At 43.6% G+C, this 22,201-nt stretch overlaps 1 protein-coding gene across 1 annotated transcript; it reads right to left on the bottom strand.

Annotated features, from left to right (window-relative positions):
• Positions 1-4,373: 4,373 nt before the first annotated feature.
• Positions 4,374-21,239, bottom strand: MAP3K8 (mitogen-activated protein kinase kinase kinase 8). The gene is made up of 8 exons (XM_082479128.1): positions 21,196-21,239; positions 19,930-20,290; positions 17,035-17,199; positions 15,284-15,545; positions 12,525-12,631; positions 8,162-8,314; positions 7,282-7,528; positions 4,374-5,753 (listed from the first exon to the last, which is right to left on the bottom strand). The coding sequence occupies exons 1-8, from the start codon at positions 21,228-21,230 to the stop codon at positions 5,620-5,622; spliced, it is 1,464 nt and encodes a 487-aa protein (XP_082335254.1). The 5' UTR covers positions 21,231-21,239; the 3' UTR covers positions 4,374-5,619.
• Between the last annotated feature and the right edge of the window lie 962 nt (positions 21,240-22,201).

Here is a 22,201-nt window from a genome sequence, read left to right as displayed (position 1 = left end):
TTAGCGGGAGCCTTTGCCAGCATCCCTGGCACCCTGGTGTTGCCACCTCTGTATGCCAGAAAATGCAGCCATGGTGCTCACGACGCTCAGGCAAGGACAGGCCTGTTAGATGCTCCTCGGGGTCCAGGTTGGCCCTGGGACACTGGTACCCGCGGGATGGGAGCACAGTGCTACTGTGCTGCTGTCATCCCCAGAACATGTCCATGTTCCTGGTCATGCCCAGGGCAGCAGCTGAAACCCACCACCTCCAGACACCTTGGCGGAAGATCAGCAGTTGAAGGAGCCACGTTCCCCAAACAGCTCTGCCTGTGCTGCTAGTGGCAGTCAAGTCACCTCCAAGCAGCCAGTGACCCCGCGCAGAAGCAGAGCCCTGGTGCCAGCCTCCTCCAGCATCCCTCTGCGCCTGTGCCAGGGGGCCGCCAGGCTGGCTGGCACCCCGGGATGTGCTGTGCAGGTGGTGACCTGCGAGGACCAGACAGCATTGCAGAGAGAGACCAAAAGCTGTGAGATGGGAGGAGAGCTGGCACAGGTGATGGAGACACCAAGTTTGGCTTGGAAACTACTATCCTTATGCGCACAAATAAGGTACAACAGCTCAGTGGCTAGAGGGGATCTTTATACGACCAGTGGATAAAGGCTCCTGAAACAGCACCTGCAGTGATGGTGGGATATGGGCACAGGCTCTGCTCAGGGTCAGCTCTGCCATGACCCTGCCATGAGCTTACATGTACCAGGACTATATGCAGCAGCTCTTGCTCACTTGTAATTTAGATAGGACAGAGAGGAGCTGACAAAGGGAAAAGGTCTACACTGGGAATTCGCACATCAGTTTTGAGGACTTCCTCTTTGGGCAAACCGTGTTTTTGTTTTCTTTTTTGGAGGGGGTTAGGGAAAGAAGAAAAGTTGACCTTGCCTTATTGTAAGTGAAAGTTAGAGGAGAAGGCAACCCTTTGCACCACCAGCAGCTTTAACGGGCCTCAGGCTGCTTGCTGGTTCTGTGGCACTTCAATTCCAGAGGTTTGATGAACACCTTCCTGCCGCCCACTCCTCTCCGGCTCTGTACACACCTCACTGAGTCCCTCCCTGCCCGTCTCTCATCTCCATCCCTCGCCCTTCTTTGGCTGTGTGCCGCTTCAGCACGTGACTTGCTATTGGCAGCAGGAGGGACTTTAAACATTTCAAACATGACCATTTATTTGACTTCTTCATATTAGCAAAGCTATGCTCATATATGGTAGCTTCCTCTGAAACTGGCTCCTACTGGAACAAGGTTCATGCATGAGATCAGCATGATGCTGCTATTGCATGTGGCTTTGATGAAGATCCACTATGCACAGCTGTTTTCTCTTGCACATCTCACTTTGGAGCATCTCCGGCTCTCCTCCCTCCACCAGCCTCTCTCCAGACAAACCCACCTTCTCCTGGACACATCTCAGATGGACCCTGCGGCTGTGCCACCCCACTGCTCAGGTGGCACGTGGTGCTGCCTCGCACAGGAGGTATGGGGCGCAGGTCAGCAAAGGCTAGTGGCTGTGGCAGCAGCTCGCCTCCTCCCCGGTGAGTCACCGTGTCCCAGTATCAGTCAGCAGGGCTATTTCTGGTGGCCAGCCTGAAGCAGCACGAGTGCACCCATGGGACTGTAATGAGCCACTCCCAAGGTCCGGCTGGATTTTTTTGGGCGTTGCTGAGTTTGGCCAGCATGCACCATTTATAAAGGGCTTGTTTTCCCACTGCCCAAATGATTAGCTTTGGAAGGTGACAGTTTTAGAAATGGACCTTTCTGGGCCTTTCCTGTAAGGAAAAGAAATGATGCCCAGGCTCATAATAGTTCTTTGGTGCTCGTTTACCAGGAATGTGCAAAGTCCTTCCTCCCTGGCCATGAGATGCAAAGCAAAGCGTAGGAAGCAAAGTCCTTGCCTGCAGTGCCTGAGCCTGCCTTGGAAGCAGCTGACACAGCCCCAGGGGAAACTGCCTTCCCAGTGCTGCACAGCACTGTGCACCTCCCTATGCTCCAGCCCTTCCCAACCAACCCATTTGGTCTTCCCAGCTGCTACAGGGGTCACACGTCCAGTGACCCTTCCCCAGCTGCCTCTTCACTTCTGCAATTTAGCTGGAAGAGCAACACACTGGTTTCTCCAAGGTCTCAATGGGGAAAGCCAGCACCAGCCAAGGGTGCCTCCCTCCCAGTCCTCACCAGCAATGCACGTGGAGGGGGCATGGCAAACCACTCTGTACTTCTACTCCAGCTTCTCTCAGACCTCCACCTGGGTTAACAGGGAAGACCATCAGGAAAGCCCTTATTTTTGCTTCTTCCAATTTGTCCTCCAGGTCTCTTCTACCCACTGACATTTTTGCAGGATTAGAAAAACAAGGGCCTGATTTTAGAAGTTAGGAAACCTTCAGAATCCAGGCAGCAAGTGAAACCTCACTTACAGGAGTCATGGGAGAAAGAAGGGGGGTGGGAGGTGCAAAGCAGCAGCAGCTAAAAGAAAACAGGAAAAAAGGTGCTTCGACTTCCTTTTCTTCCCCCATGTTCTTCCAAAGGCATGACCTAAACCCAATCTTCCTTCACAAACAGAGCGGGAAGCTTAGCACGTCTTCAAACCATCTCCATACCCGCTAAGGCTGCTCACACCAGGAAGCTCTGCAGAGGAGCACGGTGGTGGGCTCAGTCTCAGGGTGACAGGCTGACTTGAGCCCAAGAAATCTGCTAAGCTCACAAGGAGAAAAGGCACCTCCGGCTCTCCAATTTCATCAGTTACCACGACTAGTGGGCTTCTCCATGCACTTTCCTTTACAGTTAGCACAAGTCTCAGTATTCCCCCAAGAGAAAAATGAAACTACACACCAGAAATCAACACGAACAGAGGCAAACCATTTGCAGAATCCCACAGCTCAGTGCAGAACAGCCATACCCCTGGGACTTGTGCTGGCAGGGTTTTCCCACCATCCCTTTTCGTTCCTCCTCCCTCACCTCCAGCCCTGATTGCTCCAAGTACACAGCTGCTCAGGCAACCAGATTAGAGAAACAATCTTCCCTCTCCTAGGTTATTTCTAACCCCGTTCATTTCCCTGACCTCCTTCCCCAGGCGGTGGCACAAACAAGTGAACCTACACAACGCAGGGATCAACCACTGTGGGATACCCTTGGGGTACGATGTATTGCTCCACAGAGAAATCCCTGCTTAGCTGCAGCCTGAGGCTCACCTGAAAAGTAGTCCTCAGCTATTAGAGAGCTCACAGAGCCGGCAGCAATGCTTGGTGTTTGGTGTACCTGAACAGCTACTTGTCGATTGTGTACTAGCCCTCTGAAGTGACACTTCTTGTGAAGCCTCATACTGTTTAGACCTGTGGATGTGCCTATAAAGAGCTATTGGTTCACTCAGCCAAACCTTATCACCTCTGCCTGGCAATACATAAACTGTAATTACTTTGGATAACCTCATTGCTTATTACTCTCATAGCGTGAAGACATATAACAGCCATATACAAAGAACAAATATTAAATAGCGAACCTGTCCCCATATTTCAATGCTAAATCATTTACCTGGGTGGCAGAAAGGAGGATGGCATTAAAGAAAGAAATAAAAGAAGACAAATCAGTGTAACATTTTTCAAGCAATGGTATAAGCCCCCTAGCAGCCTATAATTCCTACATGGATCTCATTGTTGAAGTATCTAGGCACTTGATAAGCATTTGCCTTATATCTAGCCACTATTTGCTGAGGGTAAACACCTTCATTTTATTGAAGGGAAACTGGGGAAGAGATTTTAAGCCCACCCCTAGTTACCCGAAGAGCTGTTTCCTACTAATTCTGTGAATCTCATTAAAGATCAAAAGCCAAAGACCAGAAAATTGAACCCAGGTCTCTCAAGGCAAAGGAGAGCATCCAAACCATTAGGTCATGTTGTCTTTAAGTCAGCTACACTGAAAGTCTGATCCCTGAACATCCCGATCACTACAGCCAGGATAAATATGAAGACGGACCCCCTGCACAGCTCTCCCCAAAGCAGCTAGTCATCTAGAGATTTTGCACAAAGTACTGGAGCAGGTGGGTTATTCCCAGCAGGGGTTTTTTTTGCGGCAATTAACATCAGGTCTGACACGCTGCATGTTGTACACAACTGCTGTGCAACATTCAGGCAGTCCAGAAGGCGCGTTGTGGTTTAAGAATGAGATTTTGCCAGAAACACTCATTGTCTGTTACCAGAGTCCCAAATCCATCAACAGCAACCTTCACTCAACTCCCCAATAAGCGGAACGATACATGTAGTGTACCTGGGCCACGGAAGGGGAGGTTGGCCCAAACACGGTCACAGCCCCACACTGTTTTCAAAGATGAAAGAACAGAGTGACCACATCTCAAGGCACTGAGCTGGATTTATTCATTTGACCATATCAGTATCAAACTAGAAATCATCTGTTTAAGATCATGTGTTAGATAGGAGCAGCATTAAATAATAGATGTATGAAAAAGAGACTGTGCTTCAGAAAAGATTCGGTGTACAACATACATAGTATGCCATTTTAACACAAATGCTTATAAAGAGTCATCCTAAGCATCGAAGAGAGTTTTATAAAAGTTTACGTTCTCATCCCATGGGATGTACAGAACTATGCAGTTTACATAGTTTTACTATCATCCAAAACATCATGTTTCAAATGTATAAGGCACAGCAAGAACAATATAATTCCATTTCCATAGGAACATAAACACAGCTTGTCACTAATGACACGCTTTCCAAACCACAGCACTCACAGCAATTATATACGTGTACAATTTTAAAGTATTAAAAAGCAAGAGTCTGGAGCCTGCCCACTGTTACCAACAGGGAATAACATTTGATCTACCCCTGAAAACTACCCAAGATAACCTTGCAGTAGCTCTAACATGGGAAGCAGGCAGAGTCGCTGCTGTGCTGTCAGGGCCAGCTTGCTGTGCTATTCCCAAAGCTAACCAATAGAGCCAGTGAAGGATTCCCTACACCCACAGAGAAGGAGGACAGCGCCCTGCTTAGCTCTGACAGCCCTGGGAAGATGCCAAGTTAACACACATCTGTAACCAAGTGATGCTTTGGCTCCAAAGATAGCTGACAGAAATTAGCTCAGCTGAAGGGAGGCCCCGATTTCCATTAAGAATGACCAGAGACTGGCCAAGTCTCAAAGGCAGAACAAGACTGAACCAGTCTTTGACTGGTTATATGAAGGAGTTTTTTGGGGGAAAGGTTTTTGTCTAAGGACAGCTCAGATAGACTGAATCTTACAGCCCACATGCTCATTTTTTTTTTCATGGCAGTATTTGCAAGCATATATTATAAGTTTTACAAAAGTGCAAGGCCCAGCACAGAAAGTTATCCTGGATTAAGACATTCCCAGCAGTGTTCTTTTTTGCCGTCTTCTTGTTGGTCAACCAGCAGACGCACAACTATCATTGCTTGGGTTCAGCTTATCAGAGCCCCTAAGGGTTTAGCTTAATCATCTGTGCAATTATACACTATTCACATTTTACAGCCTACAATGCCAATGTTTTTATGTACATTTTTGAAAATCAAGTCTTAAAATCAAGTTTTGAGAGGTAGAGGTCCATTTCTGACCTGCTGACATACAATATCACTGAGTCAGTCGTATTCTAAGGCCGGTGGTCCCCTAACAATATTGAAGTAACCAGCCAGAGCTCCAAGATCTATGTAGAGTGACCTTTGCCTCTTTAGCAGGTCTGACTCTTCCATGCTCCCAGTACACAATGATGAATCTAAAAAGGAAAGAGACAAAGCATGTCATTATTGCACAAATAGCTATATTAGTTCAGTTTCATGGTTGCAGACATTACTGGAATAATTGGCCTAATGTTTGCTTTTGTTTATCTGTGGTTTAGAAAGCTTCATTTTTAAGGACAATGTAACATAAACCTCGTAAAATAAAATAAACCAAATCAACCCACAACTGTATGGCAAAAAGGTAAGCAGTTTGCTACTAGGAACAGCAAGTGTGTTCAATTCTCAAAAAACCCTCCATCAGCTGGGACAGCTAGACAGAGCTTCCTTATCCTCTGAGCCATAGTGTGAAAGGAGAGTTTGGTGCACTAAACAACTCTGCTAGCTTTCTGCCATTCAAGAATTCCCCTACATTACAGGGGAATTTTCACCTAAACAGATGACATCCTCTTTGTGTGGCTGGGTGTGACGATACAGAACAAATATGGGACCATCAGTCTTGATTTATTTCTTTTTTTTTTTCTTTTAAATCAAGGTTTGAAGAAACCTTTGCAATGGCAGAAGTCCCCTGAATACTTGTGTAATGAGTGTCCTGGGATCTCAAGCACCTAAACTACAGTTGTAGTTTAATGGTCAAATCTTTTTTCATCTTCAAAAGCACTGATTCATATGGCCTGAGCTGATCAAAGGATTATGCACCCACAAGGCAAAAGCCAGAAGGCACGATGCCATTCTAGATGCAAAGGCTGTTACTGATTTAAATGTTAAGTGGATTCATGGCAACAATTATGCATTACAGCACCCAAAACTTTGCACAGATATTGTTTCAAATACTTATCACAATCAAATAAAGCACTTGTCTGGGGGCGGTTTTTAAATGCTTTTTGTCAGGATACTCCAAACACATTTTAGAAGTAGAAGAAAAGCAGTTTGAAGCCGGATAGCAGGTTGATGGCACCAAATCTCCCTTGATCTTGATATTATCTAAAGACACACTGAGTTTTCTAACTGGTTCATATGTTATCTTTCATAAAGCACTTATTAATGCACAGGGGAACTGTGTTCTATCCTGCAGTCATTTTTGTTTTTAAAACAAAGGGCTTGTACTGCTGACACTCAGCAACATTACAGTTACGGTTTTGTGTGTGCCTTTAAGGAAGCAAAAATTGTTGGTTTTGGTGGTGGTTGTTGGGACTTTTTTTTTTCTGTTAACAAACAAATCACTAGTAGCAATATAACATCTCTACTACTGTGGCAAAATAAGGCAATTTGGGGCAGCAGCCTACACTTTGTGAAGAAGCGCCCTGAATGACTGCCAGGGCTTTTTCGTGAGCCAGCCCTTCCGGAGCTGCAGAATTCGGCCTAAGTTCTTCCCCCGTTGAAGTCAATGGGTGTTTTACATAACACTTAATGAGCCCTGGGTCTGATCTCATCTGATTGGGATTTTTACTAGTCTCTCTCCAGGAGGTTTTTGAGTTTCTTTTGTTTCTAAACACTCAGTCAAATCGAGTTTTGACACAAAATAAAGTCTACAGAGTGCAAGGTAAGTACGCTTGATATCATCACCTGTAATGTTTTCTGGCAACTGCAGCTCCTTCCTCGCGAGTAGTCTTTTCCTTTCAAACAATGCCGAGTCCAGACTCTGGCACCGTGGCTGCTCTTCTGGGGGTGGGTGTAAGGCTTCGTGTTTCAGTAAGTCTGCAGCAGACAGCCTATGATTAGGATTCCTTTCTAGAGCTGCTTCTAGCAACTCTCTCATGGAAGTGCTGCAGTCTTCAGCGATGTCTTCTAGTGGGGGAGCTTGCTTGTGTATCTGTTGGAATAAAAAAAAGACCATTGGAACAGTTATTCCAAAAACAATGGAAGAGGAAGTCACAGATAACCACGAGTGGTCTGGAAATTCCCCACTTACAACTCATCACCTCCCTAAGACGGGCTGGTCAATGAGAACAGAACATGTAACTGCACAAAATACACCTTTTTTTAAAATCAGGTTTTTATCATAAATTTAAAAACTCAAAGCAACTCCAAGCAAGCCTAGAATCCAGTGCAATGCACATTCACCGGATTTCTGTACCACCCTGGAAGAACCAGAGAATCAAATTTGCCAGGTTTCGGTTTTTATCTGTGATTTCCAAGCAAATCAGACAAGTAGAACATAGATGGGCTTGTTTCAATCAAATTTCATGCTGTTCTAACCTTGTCCTTGCAGTAAACCCAAGGCCTGTAAATTGTAACACAAACCACAGAGATGACTCCAGCTCAGCCTCTGTCTTCCACTAAATGATCAAAACCCACTTCTTCCCTCCCTCCTCCGAAGCAAAAAGGATGATATCATCTCTCTAACAAATATTTTGATAGCTTTTGTATGACTGGAGCTTTCCCAATAAGAGTAAAGGAAACCCTTCAACTGAAACTGTGCTACAGCTTTGCTAAGGACACTTACAATGTAGAGGTAGGATGGATATGCAGAACGAGGGTATCTGTTCACCCAGGGCGGGATGCCGGTTTGCATATGAATAATAGTAGCCCCCATGCTGTAGATGTCCGCTTTTGTTGTGTGGCCTCTACAGAGGATAACTTCAGGGCTCATGTAAATCTGTGAAAAAGAGTCAAAAAAAAGATTCATCAATAAGGGAAAACAACAAACAAAGATTAATTGTGACATTTTGTGATCCAGGAAACTCCCCTCTGAAGGGATGCATCCCAGTAGTACCTGCAGCTTAAAGACCAACACGATCTGGGGAATAATATTTTTCTGCTCTGCACGTTACCACAATCACATAGATCTTCTGGTTTAGCATATGGACAAATTCATATCTCAGGTTTGCCCTCCTCAGACAGGCACAGCTCAGTGGCTGGGGGACTTAGCTGAGCTGTGAGAGGCTGAAGTTCAAGCCATGGCTCTGCTTGGTTCAGCTGAGTAGCAGGAACCTCATCCCTCCACAGAAAAAGGAAGTGCCTGAATTGCCGGTTTGTTTTGCCAGGCACTTCTGGGACTGCTCCATTCTGCTTGAACAACATGGACATGCTAAAGAGGCTTAAGAGAGAAGGTGACCCCGCTGCCTGCCACCCAGCTGGGGGTAGGAGTCCACTCCTCAAATCCCTGTTACATTGGATACTACACAACTTTTCTGGACGAAACTGTCAAATATACACCTTCCAACCTAAACCATTCTATGATTCCTGTCTTCCTCACTCTTCTCCTCTCCCCCCTTATCCAATAATGTGCATATAGCGGCATTATCCTAAGAAATGGGATGGTGAGGAACAAGTCAGGTCTAAAGCAAGGCATAAATTAAAAGCCAGGTCTCTTAAGTCCTGGTGTGTGCCCTTTCCACCAGGTTACCCCAGAGCAGCTATTAATGCAAGCATCCCTCTTCCATCCTTTTTTTAAGCCAAAAATTTTAATCTCGTCTAAACCAAAACCCAGTTTCTGTCCAAACATTTCACTGAAACATTTGCGTTTGTCAAGAAGGATCTGGTGTGAAGCTCCTGCCAGCTCCAGGCAGCTGGGAGCACAGCTGGAGGAGAACCAGATGGGCAGGATGCAGGAGGCACACCCCACGGCAGGCAGGAGCTGCTCGCGCACCTCTGCCACCACCACCACCATCGCACTAGGGAGTTGGTTTCAACATGACCTGGGCACAGCCCACAACACACTAGGTTAGCAAGCTGCCCTATCTGCCTCTGGTTTTTACTTTTCCCTCACCCAATTTCCCTCTAAAGGGGCCAAACAGAACATTAATTAGTTCAAGTCATCCTGCCACAAAGAATCACATTAAAAGCCATTAACTGACACAAGAGCAGGAAGTTAAGTCATCACCGCATGGTTTGACTACTTATTACCACAGATTGAGAACGGCTGTAGGGCTCACGCAAATTCCAAGGAATATTTCCCAGTAAATCACATACCGTATCTGCAAACAGAGCTTCAGATCAGAAGCGTGTGCAAAGGTTTAGCATGCATCTACAGCTGCTAATTACTCCTATCCGTTGCTTTCCTCGGGCTAAGACAGAATAAATGCGTCTGCACCCCCCACGTTTAAGTCTCATAAGGAGCAAAGGACAGAATTTCTAATTTTGTGGAAAAAAAAAAAAGTCATTAGCAAATACAATACAACTTGAGTGAAATCTATATAAACAAAAAGCAGCTGACTTCTTGAGGAAAACAAAGATACTGGAACAAGAACCAGCCTGCAGTTACAGTCACAGTGTGAAAACGGTCAGGATGCACCTTGACTGCACAACACCAAAAAGCAAAAATGAGATGTGCACTCCAGCCGCGATTTCAGACCGATTTAGACTGGCCTAAGACCCTCTTGTCACTGAAGTGGGCAGCCCAAGCCCCAGGTACCTTCCCACTCCCACTCCTTCCTGCTGCTGGGCTGGCACTTGCCTGCCAGTCAGACCGGAGACACAACCCAGCTAAAACCCAGTCCTTTTCTTCTTGCTGTGCTAGTTTTAGTTTAGCATTCCTGCAAATGAATCACACCTTCCACACTCAATAAGGCTTAGCAGACAACTTTTTCCTCCCCTCAAATGGTTGTAACTGAAGCTCACATATTTTAACAAAGCGACAGAAGCCTAACAGAAAGGGTAGCAAATGCCTAGAAAAAGTATTTCCTGCGGAGCAGTTTCATCACAACCACGGGATATTGTGCTGCATGCCTTGTACACACACTGTTCAGAAACCCCAGGTTTTTCACGCTACACCAACTGAACAAAATTTAACTACCTTTCAATCATTCTGCCCAGAATCGCAACTATTCATTTGCATAAACACGAAGAAGATTCACTACATTCAGATTTCCTGCGCTACAGAAGCCAATAAAATCCTAAACCCCCAGGGGAGAAGATGCACAGGAGAAAGATAACTCCAACTGCCGCTTCCTTCATGGACACGAGTCCCTGCCAATACCAGATGTAACCAAAACCAGCCAGTTCACAGGCACGATGCCACATGGCAGTGATAGAGCCCTAGCAAGGGGTTGCACAACTATGTGCAAAAACAGAGCTCCTGGACCAACGGCCCCACTTCTTACGGCTGCATAATAAAGGGTGCAAAACTCAGGAGGACTTTGGGCAGTCAAGATCTTACTTTGAAAAATTCAGGAAAGCCAGTGCTGTCAAAGGCTACGGAGGGCATTTGTGAGTGACTGGATTAGGCACCCCACAAGGCTGAACACAGGCACTGTGGAGAGGAAGATGCTTAGGAGGAAGGCTGTGAGCAGAAAAACATATAGACTAGCATTCATTATGTTCCTATAAGTCTTTGACTGATATTTGAAAAATCTTTCCCAGCGCTCTGCTACCATACTTCTGGCCCTCAATGTTGTGGCAGCAGAGCAGGATTGCCGGTTCCGAGGAGTGGCTACTTCTCCCCTGAGACAGCAAACACCAAGCGCCACCACGTTTCAGAGTTGTGGGAATTATCTGCTTTCTGAGGACGTGACTGCAGGTGCTCAAGCGTAGAATTTTCTTCCTACTAAATGAACAACTACGTGTTTTTTGCAGTTGTTCTTACCAACATGAACTTGGCCTGTCCTCCAACAGCCAGGAGCAGATGATCACCAGTCCACTCCATAGCCCTGGAAATTTCCTGTTTACACACATCTCTATCCTCAGGAAATACCCAACCAGGGCTTCCAACTCATTCCCATCATTTTTCTTATTCTCATTAACAGCACACAAAACTACCCCAAACAGACAAACAAAAAACCCCAAACCAAAGCAAAACAAGACACCAACAAAGCATGTATTAAATGCCAGAAAGCACACTGCTTCCAGCACAGTAAGCATTTTAAGCTCTTAATTCCCCTAACTAGAACGATAGTGAAAACAAATATTCAAGTATTTTCCCAAATATCTCAAAAACAAATAAACAAAGAAGCCTGACATTCTGCGAAATCTTAGTTTATCCCACCCTTTCAAGGACTGAAATGCTTTTTGTCAGTTACACACGAATCTCCTCTAAACACATGCCTAAAGTGCAGAAGACTATCAAAACGGTAAGTGCCAACATTTCAGCTGAAGTGCTTCCCGTAAAAAACTTCCTCCAGCAACGGAGAGCATACAAAGCCACATTTGCAGCAGCTATCCAAGCTCCTTGTTGCTGCTTGGTTGTTTGCTAAAGCTCCAGCCCTGGAAACATTTTGGCAGGAGGGTAGCCCAAGTGGCATGCAGGACCTCTGCACACATTCAGAGTCAAAGTCACTGAGAACTTTTAAAAGGCCCTCACCTCCATCGCTGTAATGCCTAAGTAGTTTACCAGATAATCATCACCTGTGCCATACATGCAGATGGGGAACAGAGCTTAGAAATGTTAAGGGATGAAACCCAGAGGTCTGCAATTTCTGCGGTTTCGAAGGAGGAGTGAAACTACTGTGTTGAGCAGGTCACCCCAGTCCACAGCTGGTATCTCAGAAGAAATCTTTGCTAGAGCAAAGAACCAGTCTGAAGCATCTCTGACCAGTAGCTGATTCACTGCAAACCACCCTACTCAGAGTACTGTTCCTTTGTTTGACTTCAGTGAACCCAAATTTCTCTTTGACTTCAGATTTAATAATTGTTAACAAATGGGACTGCAGAGAAGGTGACATGGCTTTCAAAGTGTAACACCTGGTTCTCCTTTCAGTAAGTTGAAAATAAAAATATAATTTAGATTATATTAATGTTTGTAATTTTTTGATAAGTTATTATGAAACTTTTTTGCCCCAGCCTCTATGCTCAAGCTCCAAATTTGAGCCTAAGCATCACAACCATGGGAATAACACAACATAAGGGCTTTTGTCCCTCCAGCTTCTTACCTCTGTTCCTCTAAGGTCTTTGGGATAGTAAATGTCTTCAGTCATTTGCACACTTAGGCCAAAATCCACCAAAACAGCCTTAGTTGACATAAAGACAATGTTGCTTGCTAAAAGAAAAACAAAAATGACAGCATTTAAGTTTCTAGCATGTTGTGCATTGATTTTACAACATGCCTGTTTCATATGGATGTTAGCCCAAAAAGGTCGATTAGACCCACCAGTCTCTATAGCCAACACAGTCCTCCTCCTAGCCAAAACAGGTCTATTAGTGTTAGTGATAAAATCATATCTTAAAAATCAAACTGGACTGGTTTATGTAAAAGAAGAATCATCGTCTGGACATTTTCCTAGCTTTAAAAAAAAAAAAAAAGAGAGAGAGAGAAAAAATGGCTGAGGGTAAGGGAGGAGGGTGGGAGACTGGTAGGCACCTCAGCACAGCAAGGCTTGCTCTGAAGATGTTTGATGGTGTCCAGAGTGGAGAGCATGCTGTGCAGGTCTGGCTATAAACAGAACTGTTCGCCCCCAAGAGGTTTCTCGACACTAACAATTTAAATGAAGACAGAAGTAGAGAGGAACTGAGGGCCCTCCAGAGCAGCCACACCAGTCTCCTGCAGTGGTCAGTGAGAGCGGCTCAGCGCGACGACAGAGGACAGACTATGGCTGCAAAAGTCATAAAAGACAGAGTTCCAAACTCCACCAAATTGCAGCAACATCTAGAGGCTTAATCCACTTTCCTTCATAAAACTCTGCCAAAGGCACAATTTTGTGCCCAGAGGCTTTCTTTGCAGTTGTATTTCTGATCAAATATTTATGAAGGTAGTGCTCTGTGTAAGCCTTGAGAAATTCTTGTTTGCAGTTTCAGAAGACGTGGACAAATGAAGTCTCCAAGTTACATAACAGAAACACATTTTCTCCCTGAAGAAACTGTGGGTCATTTTCCATCTTGACGGTGCCCACCATGACTCCCCAGAGGGAAGGCACAGGCTTGATTTCAGTGGTACCGGATCCTTCACATACCTGCTTCCTTACCAGTGCTACAAAACTACTCAAATAAGTGTAATTTTAGGGATACTTTTGAAGATACGGACTTTAAACACCACATAAAGGATGGTGCAGAGGGCCACACAGCCACAGTGCAGCAAGCTCTGCTGCCTGTTTGGGACTGCACCCAGCCCCAGCTGGTTTCAGACTAAAGTTCCTCCCACCAATTAACCTTAGATTTAACTGCTTTCCAACCAAGGGTCAAAACGAGTGGCAGCACTGAGCTGCTCCAAAGAGCCAACAGAAAGTCTTTTTCCCCTTCCAGGCTCAGGCAGTCTTTCTCTGGGTATAACTCCCATGTCCTCCTGCATCAGCACCACAGAGACTCAACAACACCCAATGCAAGTGAGGAAGAAAGAGATGTTTGGCAAAAATCGATTCTGCCTGGCCGGTGAAAACACACACCTTGGCTCCCTGGAGCGGAGGCACAGCTGCCCTTAAGGGGTCGGGGTTCCCCAGCTCACCCCCTCAAACAAAACAGCTCCTAGCAGGCAGGAGCAGGGCCGGGGTTTGCACCCAGGTGCCTCTAGGCCTGGTGGCCATCAGCCCCAGGCGACCTCTGCCTCAGCTCCTGCCCTGCACCCAGCAACACCGAAAAAGGCTGGGAAAGGCGAAATGGCAGAAAAAGGCTGGGAAAAGCAAAACGCACTCACATCTGCCACATTCGCAACTGGCTGATTCTCCCATCCGCTATCTAGATGTCATGGGTTGGGTTTGGGCTCGTTTGGTTTTTAAACCTTTTAATTAAAGTTGTTGTTACTGCCAATTACAATAAACCCATAGAAAAGATTAACTACAAGCTAGAAAGCACAACTAAGGGAAAATTAAGCAGTTTTATAGCTGTCAAAATCTCAAAGGCTTACATCTACAGTACTGACCCACATTAAGCAAAAAAAAAAAAAAGCAAAACTCAGATCAAAATTTAGCAATTCCTGATAATAATCTTCTGTCAACTATTTATTGTAACACTTCAGTTTGAATATTTCTATTTTAAACCCTCAAGTTTAGCAAAATTAACTCGCGGAAGAGACATGTCTTCATTAGAAGCACTGCTCTTAGAAAGCCAGAATTTATCTGTCTGCGGGGGGAGGTGATGTTGGGAGAAACAGTATTTAATATTAAATTAAATGTAATGCATTAAAATTAAGTTTTAAAATAATTTATTATTTTATTTAATTCAGGTTTAATATCAATAAGTTTTGACTATTTATACATGTTAATACCCAGAGCTTTTTAAAGCAAATATATACTAAAATTTGCAGTAATTGTTGAAAGAAAAAAAAACAGTACAAATTATGTATTTAGTTCTAAGGTGTCTCAAACTGAAGAACAGTCATGCAGAGGCCTAAAACCTAAAAGCAGGTGCAAGTGGAAGATAGACACGGATGCACTCAGGATGAATTTACATGGAAAGAGGGAAACTTCTAGCTTAATACAGGCTGATAATTTCTCTCATTTTCTTTAGGTTTTTATTTCAAATTGAGTTGCTCAAGAAAGGCAAAGGAACTGGGACTTTCGAATCATCCTCTCCACTGAAGTGAATTAATAAATAGCGTCAATAACAATTATCTGTAGAACCTGACCTTGTCATTTGTTGACCATTATCTACCTCTCCCTCCCAGAGGTGCAGGCTACGTGCCCCAGCCCAGTCCCAGGCTCTCCACTGGAGCCCCAGCCCAGCCCGGACCAGAAAGCACCCCAATGAACCACATACATACGTTTGATATCATGGTGAATAATCCTCTTGGAGTGAAGAAAGTCAAGTCCTTTCAAAATATGCTTTGTCACCCAAATGATTTCAAATTCTCTCATAGGACCACAACTCTCCAGCTTTTCCATGACAGATCCTCCCTCTCCAGCTTCCATAAACAGATGGATTGTTTCATCCCACAAAATAGCACCGTATAATTCAGCAATGTTTTCATGTCGGAAACATGCCTGTATTTCAACATCTGACGGTTTGAACTGTTCCACTGGGACCTAGGACGTTGAAACAAAACCACAGAAAAGCAGCTCAAAAAACAAGTTATCCATACCAAAACTAGTTATCCTATAGATTAAAATAGAAGGAAGCAAAGCACTCCTGTCCACTTCTTAAAATACAGAGCTTTATTTTGATCCTGTGACTTGATCTTCCTTTCCAGTTGAGATACATCCTGTTTAAAGTTGAGAGAGTTTTTGGAATCATGCCCAAAGAAAAAGTGCCATCTTCCAGAAAAAACAATGTAGCAAGTTATTCCCGTCAAAATGCAGTGGTTACGCAAACGCTCTATGCAAACTTCCTGGTGAAGAAGATAAAAAATCCCACTGCCTTTTCCATTAGCTTTGTGCAGTCTCATCTGCTCTACCAGAACTATACACCCGTCTGACAGGTGGATCGGTGCTTGCAGCACTCAGCACAGTCTACAGACTAAGGACAGGCTCAGGACCATTACCGCCCTCGATCCAATCCTTATCAGCTCTGTTTTATGGCTTACGAGAAATGAAACTTGCTTTAAAGCGAGCACCCGACAGCACTATATTTCTTTAAAAAGTACTGACGGCAGATTGCTAAGGCAATAAAAAGCAGTGTTTGCTTACACACGGAAAGGCTACTACTGCTCTTTTTATCCTCCTTCCCTCAGCCTTCTGGCTGTGAACCAAGAGGCTAATATTTTTATTGCAATGTGAAACACTGTGTTTTCAGAAACATTAGGAAGCTTTAATTCTGCAGTGGGTTATGTAGGAACGGCAAACTAAATCTGTCCCCGTGTGGATACACTGGCTGCAAGGGAGGGACGTACAACAGCTTTCTCAACTCCTGCACACACAGAAGTAATGCAGGAGCTTATTCATGATCCGGGGGATATAGAGCAGTGTCCCAGCTGAGCTTTTACTGGCCCTAAATATTTACTGCTCTATTTAGAATAGTATGTTGAAAAGTAACGTTGAAAGAAAACGTTGGCTTCTATAAAAATAGGCAGGTGCTCAGCAGTTTTCTTGAGACATCTCACAACCTTGTTTTGGGTACTGACAGCATAATGAGAACTGCACATAAGCTGAGCTCTCAGGGACCTTATGGCACCAAGAAAACTTATGTCTGAAGACCCCAGTTAAAGGATGAGGTCCTAAAAGCATCTGCAGCAGCAGGGTTTTGCTATCACCTTCAGCAGGGATGTGATCTCATGCTGGTATTTTACCACCGTGAGTACAGCAGGAAAAGTAGAAATTCTTCTACTGCTGCACTGCATCAGGCCTGCCCATGTGGCAGTTACACATACTTCCAGATAATTTCAAAATGCTGAAGCTTTTGCAGTCTCAGGGTCAAAAAATTAAAATAAGTTAACAGTTAAAAACGTTCATTTCTCCTACCTTGTGTAGACCAACACCACCAAGATGATCATCAGCCTAACAGTAGAATTTGAAAATATACTGTATGTACTATGTCATACAATATTTGCTCAGAGATAAAACTACTGAACTAACATACCAGTTTGCATGCCATTCGTTTCTTGGTTTCTCTATCTTGGGCCAAGTACACTTTCCCAAAAGCTCCCCGAGGAATAAAATCAGAGCCAATGTTCCTGTAAGTCAGCTTCCACGGAAACAGGAGCACATCGGAGTCAATTTGATAGCGCCCATTCTTGGGTGTGATCTGTGGGTTAAATTTAGAAAAAAAAAATTACAATGAAGTTAAAACTACTTCAAGCCTAATTAAATTTATATATGTAGTGGGGAAGAAAAATAATATCACTTATATGTACATGATGCATGCGATCTGTTCAGCAGTCTTTGTTTAGAAACACCAAATGGGAACAGCATGTGAGGTGCGGCATTCATTCACAGCCCAGGCATCCACGTTTCTCTCGAGTGACTAACTTACAAAGTGTAAGTTGCAATTAATTGTCTTGAAACAACAACAACAGCAGCTGGGTTAATGAAATTACCCACCTCTTGTTATTAGATTTACCCGCACATGTTTGTCCTTCCTGTAATCTGCTAACTTGTTATACCGCATACCTGTTACTCACAGGCTATCTTGTACGATGTGAGCAAGAGTTTCAGCATTTCCTAATATCACATGGACTGCTAGGGGAACACATTTTAATTTTCTATCTTGTATCAGAGTTTCTGCTGCTTAGTAAAAGGTCAAAGAGTGGGAGTCACACTGTCTGCTTTAGGTGGGTAATGTTGAGAGCTTTGTTTCTCTATACTGCCAACAAGGCAAGGAGGGCTCCACCAGGAAGCGATTCAGAGCATCTAAGTCAGTATCTTGCTCTAAATCTTCCTCCAAAACAACTCCCTCCCTCTGCACACGATAGAGAGAGACCAAACTCCTAACTACAGCCAGGACTGCTTGAGGTTTGGTGTTATTTCTTCAGTCTCTTAATATTCTCTCAGCTAAAGAACTAGTAATATTTCCTGTGAATATGCTTCTAATTAATTCAGGGATATACAGTATTGTCAGTATCTGGAGTATCATTAACCCGTTTACTGCTACTTTATCGAGGCTCTTGAAGATGTGCAAAAGCAGATCAAGGATATTTATCACATCGTGTCTGTCACATGGCCTCACATACCCAGCTCTTCAGCCACCCTTTTTAAGATAACAGCATGTTAGGAAGATTATTTGGTTTAGATTTCTTTTTAAGATTTAACACGCATAATGTTTCTGTGCTTTAACTACCTCCTGTTCTTCAATTAGGAAAGTATCTTCTTGACTTGCTAAATCTATAATTTGTGACTAGCGTCTACATGAAATAAGTTCTTCAGAGTTCTTAATTTGGGGGAGGATAAGTTCTTAACTGTAACCAGGTATGTGCCTTTTTATTAAAAGTATTTTGCTTAGGATATGCAGAATGAGCCTCTCCTCTACTTATCAGAACCAAAGTAAAGTCTCTAGCAATCCATACATCCCGCCCGCTCGCTTCTGCATTTCAAGGGGCTGAGACCAGCTAACCCGCATGGGTTACACCTATCCTGGAAAGTAACACGGGCCAAGTGGAGTGGATTTGCAGAGCAAGAGAGCAACAACCACCACACTATTCACATTTTCAGGAGGCTTCCAGGACCAGTTCCCAGCCTGGTCCTGTGGAATGAACCCTCATTTGTGGCTGTAACGCATCCTCCAGTTTAGTTTCAACTGAAAGCAATCCAGCTTGTGCGCTCCAAGACCCTGCGTGACGCAAGCCACGGTGCAGTCACTGGGGGTCACCAGGCAATCAGAAACATTCATGATCCTGACTAAAATGCTGGAGATATTAATGATGCAGATGCACCTGCTGAAATGCATGCACAGGTAATGCCCTGTCTCCAATCCACAGTTGCTTAATGGGATCACGTGCACCTAATAGTATTTGGTTCATACCAATTGTATGCATCTGTAGAAAGAGTATGCAAGCAAAACAACTGCGAGTATGTAGAACAGTGTCTATCCTAAGTATAGGAAACATTGAATATTAGTAAGTGTTATTTCAATGTTACAGAGTTGAAAAGTGATTGTTTTGCAATACTGCAACGCTCCCTCCAAATCAGAATAAAGCAATACCCCGTGCTATTTCGCACCTGAGTAACCAGTAAGCCTCAAGCACCCAATGTTCACATATATAACATATTACATGCAAGATATTTAAGATGATAGATGTAGAACATCTTAAGAAAATAAAGCAGCAGCACAAACATATATGAATAAACTTCCATTTCATAATTGATTGTTTGTAGAGTAACTGATTTTAAATAGAAGTCCAGTGACACCAATATCTACAGATGCTTGTATAACACAAATCATTTTAGAGAAGAAATAAACATATCTTAAAACAACACATCTATACTTGAATTTAGCAGTGTGTGATACTATGTAATATTGTAATTCTGAAAGTCACAGTTGATACTATATGCGTTTTCTCCTTACACGACTACCTTTTACATTTTGTGCAGATAGACTGAATTCAGTAACTATACGAAAATAGATCTAGACCTTTATTTGGGAGTTCTGCATAATGAACTCTCTTCACTGCATGAACACAAGGCACTGGAAAACCCTTCCCATCTCCCAAACCTGGAAACCACCATAGTTGTAGCTTTTCCTTTTTTACTGTGTGTCTCACGTTTGTATTCAATGTTGGGAAATGTTTTCTAATCTCCAGGGATACCAAGAGGCAGCATAGAGTAGATCTTTCTGAACAACAGACCTTTCTCCATAGCTGCCTGAGACTGCAGGGGCCAGACTTGATGACCTCAGAGAACCCCTCCGGCCCCAGGTTTGCACAGGGAACAACAGCCTGACTGTTATTGCTGGGATTGGGGGTGATCTTTATTTAGATTCATTAAGACCTTCTAATTCCTAAGGTCTACTGATTTTCAAGTAAAAAGAAAAGGGACATACCATATTCAAGAGGATTCCAGATTCTTGCTGTCTGCATCCTTTAAATTGTTTTGCAGTGTTGGACACCTGATTTGCAAAAGCAAGCAGGTCTTCCACAGTCCCATATTTGACGGAGGACATCAAAGAAACCTCCCTTTCACAAAACAGTAAAGATTCCGCACGTTCTTCATTTCGATTTTCCTCTTCACACATTGTAATTAAGCTGTCTTCATAGACTGCAAGGTCTCCACCTGGATAAAGGTTTTCCATGATGTCTATCACCTCAGACATATTTAAATTAGTTAGCAACAAGTCAATCTCCTCTTTGCTATCACTACCCGTGCTCATATACTCCATTACTGTCCACTTTGCAAAACCACTCCTGAAAAAAAAGAAACAAACAAACCTGAAAACACTTTTCACCTAAATTTGTTTTAGCAAAGTAAGAATGAAAAGAAATGACCGGGGTGATAGCCAGCTCATTATTATACAGTTAGATTTAAAATTATTAATTTGTATTATGAAGAAAATCATAGTAGACTGGGTGAAGGGGAAATGAAGGAAAAGTCTTTGTTAGTGAAATTTTATTTAGAGGTTATTAGTGAACTTCCCTTGTCGTTCATTCTTGGAATTTACTTTGATAAAGCTTTTCATTAGAGGAACTGGCACAATAAAGAAGCACAAACTAGTTATATTTTTCTGGATATGCAAAAATGAAGGAGCACTCTCAATATAAATGAAGGAATTTATTATTTGGAAATGAATGACAGAGAGACATATAAACGTAGTCAATTAGTTTATCCCCAAGCTTTTATGAGCAATTTATGTGATATGTCCAGAAGAGGAGAAGGTCACGGAGCAAGATCATCCCACTAGCAATAAGCACCTGTTAGTATCATTGCATAAAGTACAAGCAAGTCACCACCTGAGATACACAACCCATCTTTTTTGCAAATAACTGGTCAGAACTAGACTTGAATTGAAATTTTCACCAGTTTCAGAAGAAAATCAGAAATTGAGTTAGCATAAAAGCAATGAGCTTTCTAGCATTTTATTCCACCCTCGCTAGTCCTAACAATAACTTTTTGAGATAACATCGACCCTTTTGCTGAAGTGGGCTTTCACTACAAGAAACTGGGTTCAGCATCCCAAAAAGTCACTTCCCATCCCAGCTTCCTACTTTAAGCCAGAGAGAGTTGCTCTATTCAAGTTAAAAACATATGCGTGGTCAGTCATTAAAATACTGACACAAATAGTTTTCAACACTTAAATGTCCAGAGCACTTACCTTGTATTTATCCTGGTTACATCACACAAAACCATCAAAAACTTCTCAATATAATCCCTAAAGTCGTCATGGTTCTTGAACCCCTATTTACCACCGATGATAATTTCACAGTGTTCTGTAGCAGTCTATTAAAAAAGCAAAACAAATAAAGCCATGGTAGACCAGCTCAAGCAGAAGGACTGGTTTATACTCATATGATCTTTTGCTTCACAGGCTTCACGGAAAGAAAAACTAGTAATCACGAGGCTGAGATAACAGGGGATTTTTCTGCAGAAAAAGACGACAGCTCAAAAAAGAATCCAGCTACTATATGATCATCCAGATTTCCAAGTAGTAGTGAAAAATAGTTTTTCCATGGTTAGGTCCTGAGTCTTATTCTTCCTGCCTCATGCTTGCTAATAGCAAAGAGAAGGATCTCCTCTTCCTCTAGCAGAACTGAGTAAAGCGTGCCCTATTTAGAGAGCTCTCGTTTCCCTTTTTCATAATCTACTGCAATCATCTATTTTGGTCAAAAGATAACAACCAGACAAAAAGATACTTTAAGAAAAAAAAAAAAAAAAGAAAAGCAGCAAGCACAACCTATTTATCTCAAGGACAAGCAGCAGTCTCGGTCCCCTAAGGCCATGAAGCAATGCCGTTTACCCAGGTACAGTTTCTGGTTATGATCATTATCTTTCTTACCCTCCCCGCAAGTATGTGGAAGCTTTGTGGCACATATTTCTCATGGGTTAGAGTATTTACGTCAGCTCTAACGTTGAAGAAAACCGAGTAAAATGACGCGGCTGACTTGGCAAAGAAACTCAGACCACGTGCTGCGAGTTCGAAAGGCAGGACAGGACAGCTGAGCAGATGCAGCACAGGCAAAGGGGAGTGCCTCCGGTGCAACACACTCCTTTTCAAACCCCTGGGGTGATGGTGGCAAAGCAGCCCCGTGCCTCCCCGTCCTCCCAAGATGGACACGGCAACTTTCACCGGCACTCTACACCAGTTCACCCAGCCTCAAGTC

The sequence above is a fragment of the Vanellus vanellus genome (genome assembly GCF_965231255.1).
Source record: "Vanellus vanellus genome assembly, chromosome: 2".
NCBI classification, from domain to species: domain Eukaryota; kingdom Metazoa; phylum Chordata; class Aves; order Charadriiformes; family Charadriidae; genus Vanellus; species Vanellus vanellus.
The sequence above is the reverse complement of the archived record's forward strand: the minus strand, read 5'-3'. Positions and strand labels throughout refer to the sequence as shown.

Excerpts from the sequence above, each read along its gene's own strand:
- MAP3K8 (XM_082479128.1), bottom strand. The coding sequence starts at position 21,230 with ATGGTTTTGTGTGATGTAACCAGGATAAATACAAG. Across the intron at positions 15,546-17,034 it reads AACGAATGGCATGCAAACTG|GTCCCAGTGGAACAGTTCAA; the intron begins GTATGTTAGTTC and ends TCAACGTCCTAG. Across the intron at positions 8,315-12,524 it reads AAGACCTTAGAGGAACAGAG|ATTTACATGAGCCCTGAAGT; the intron begins GTAAGAAGCTGG and ends TCTTTTTCACAG.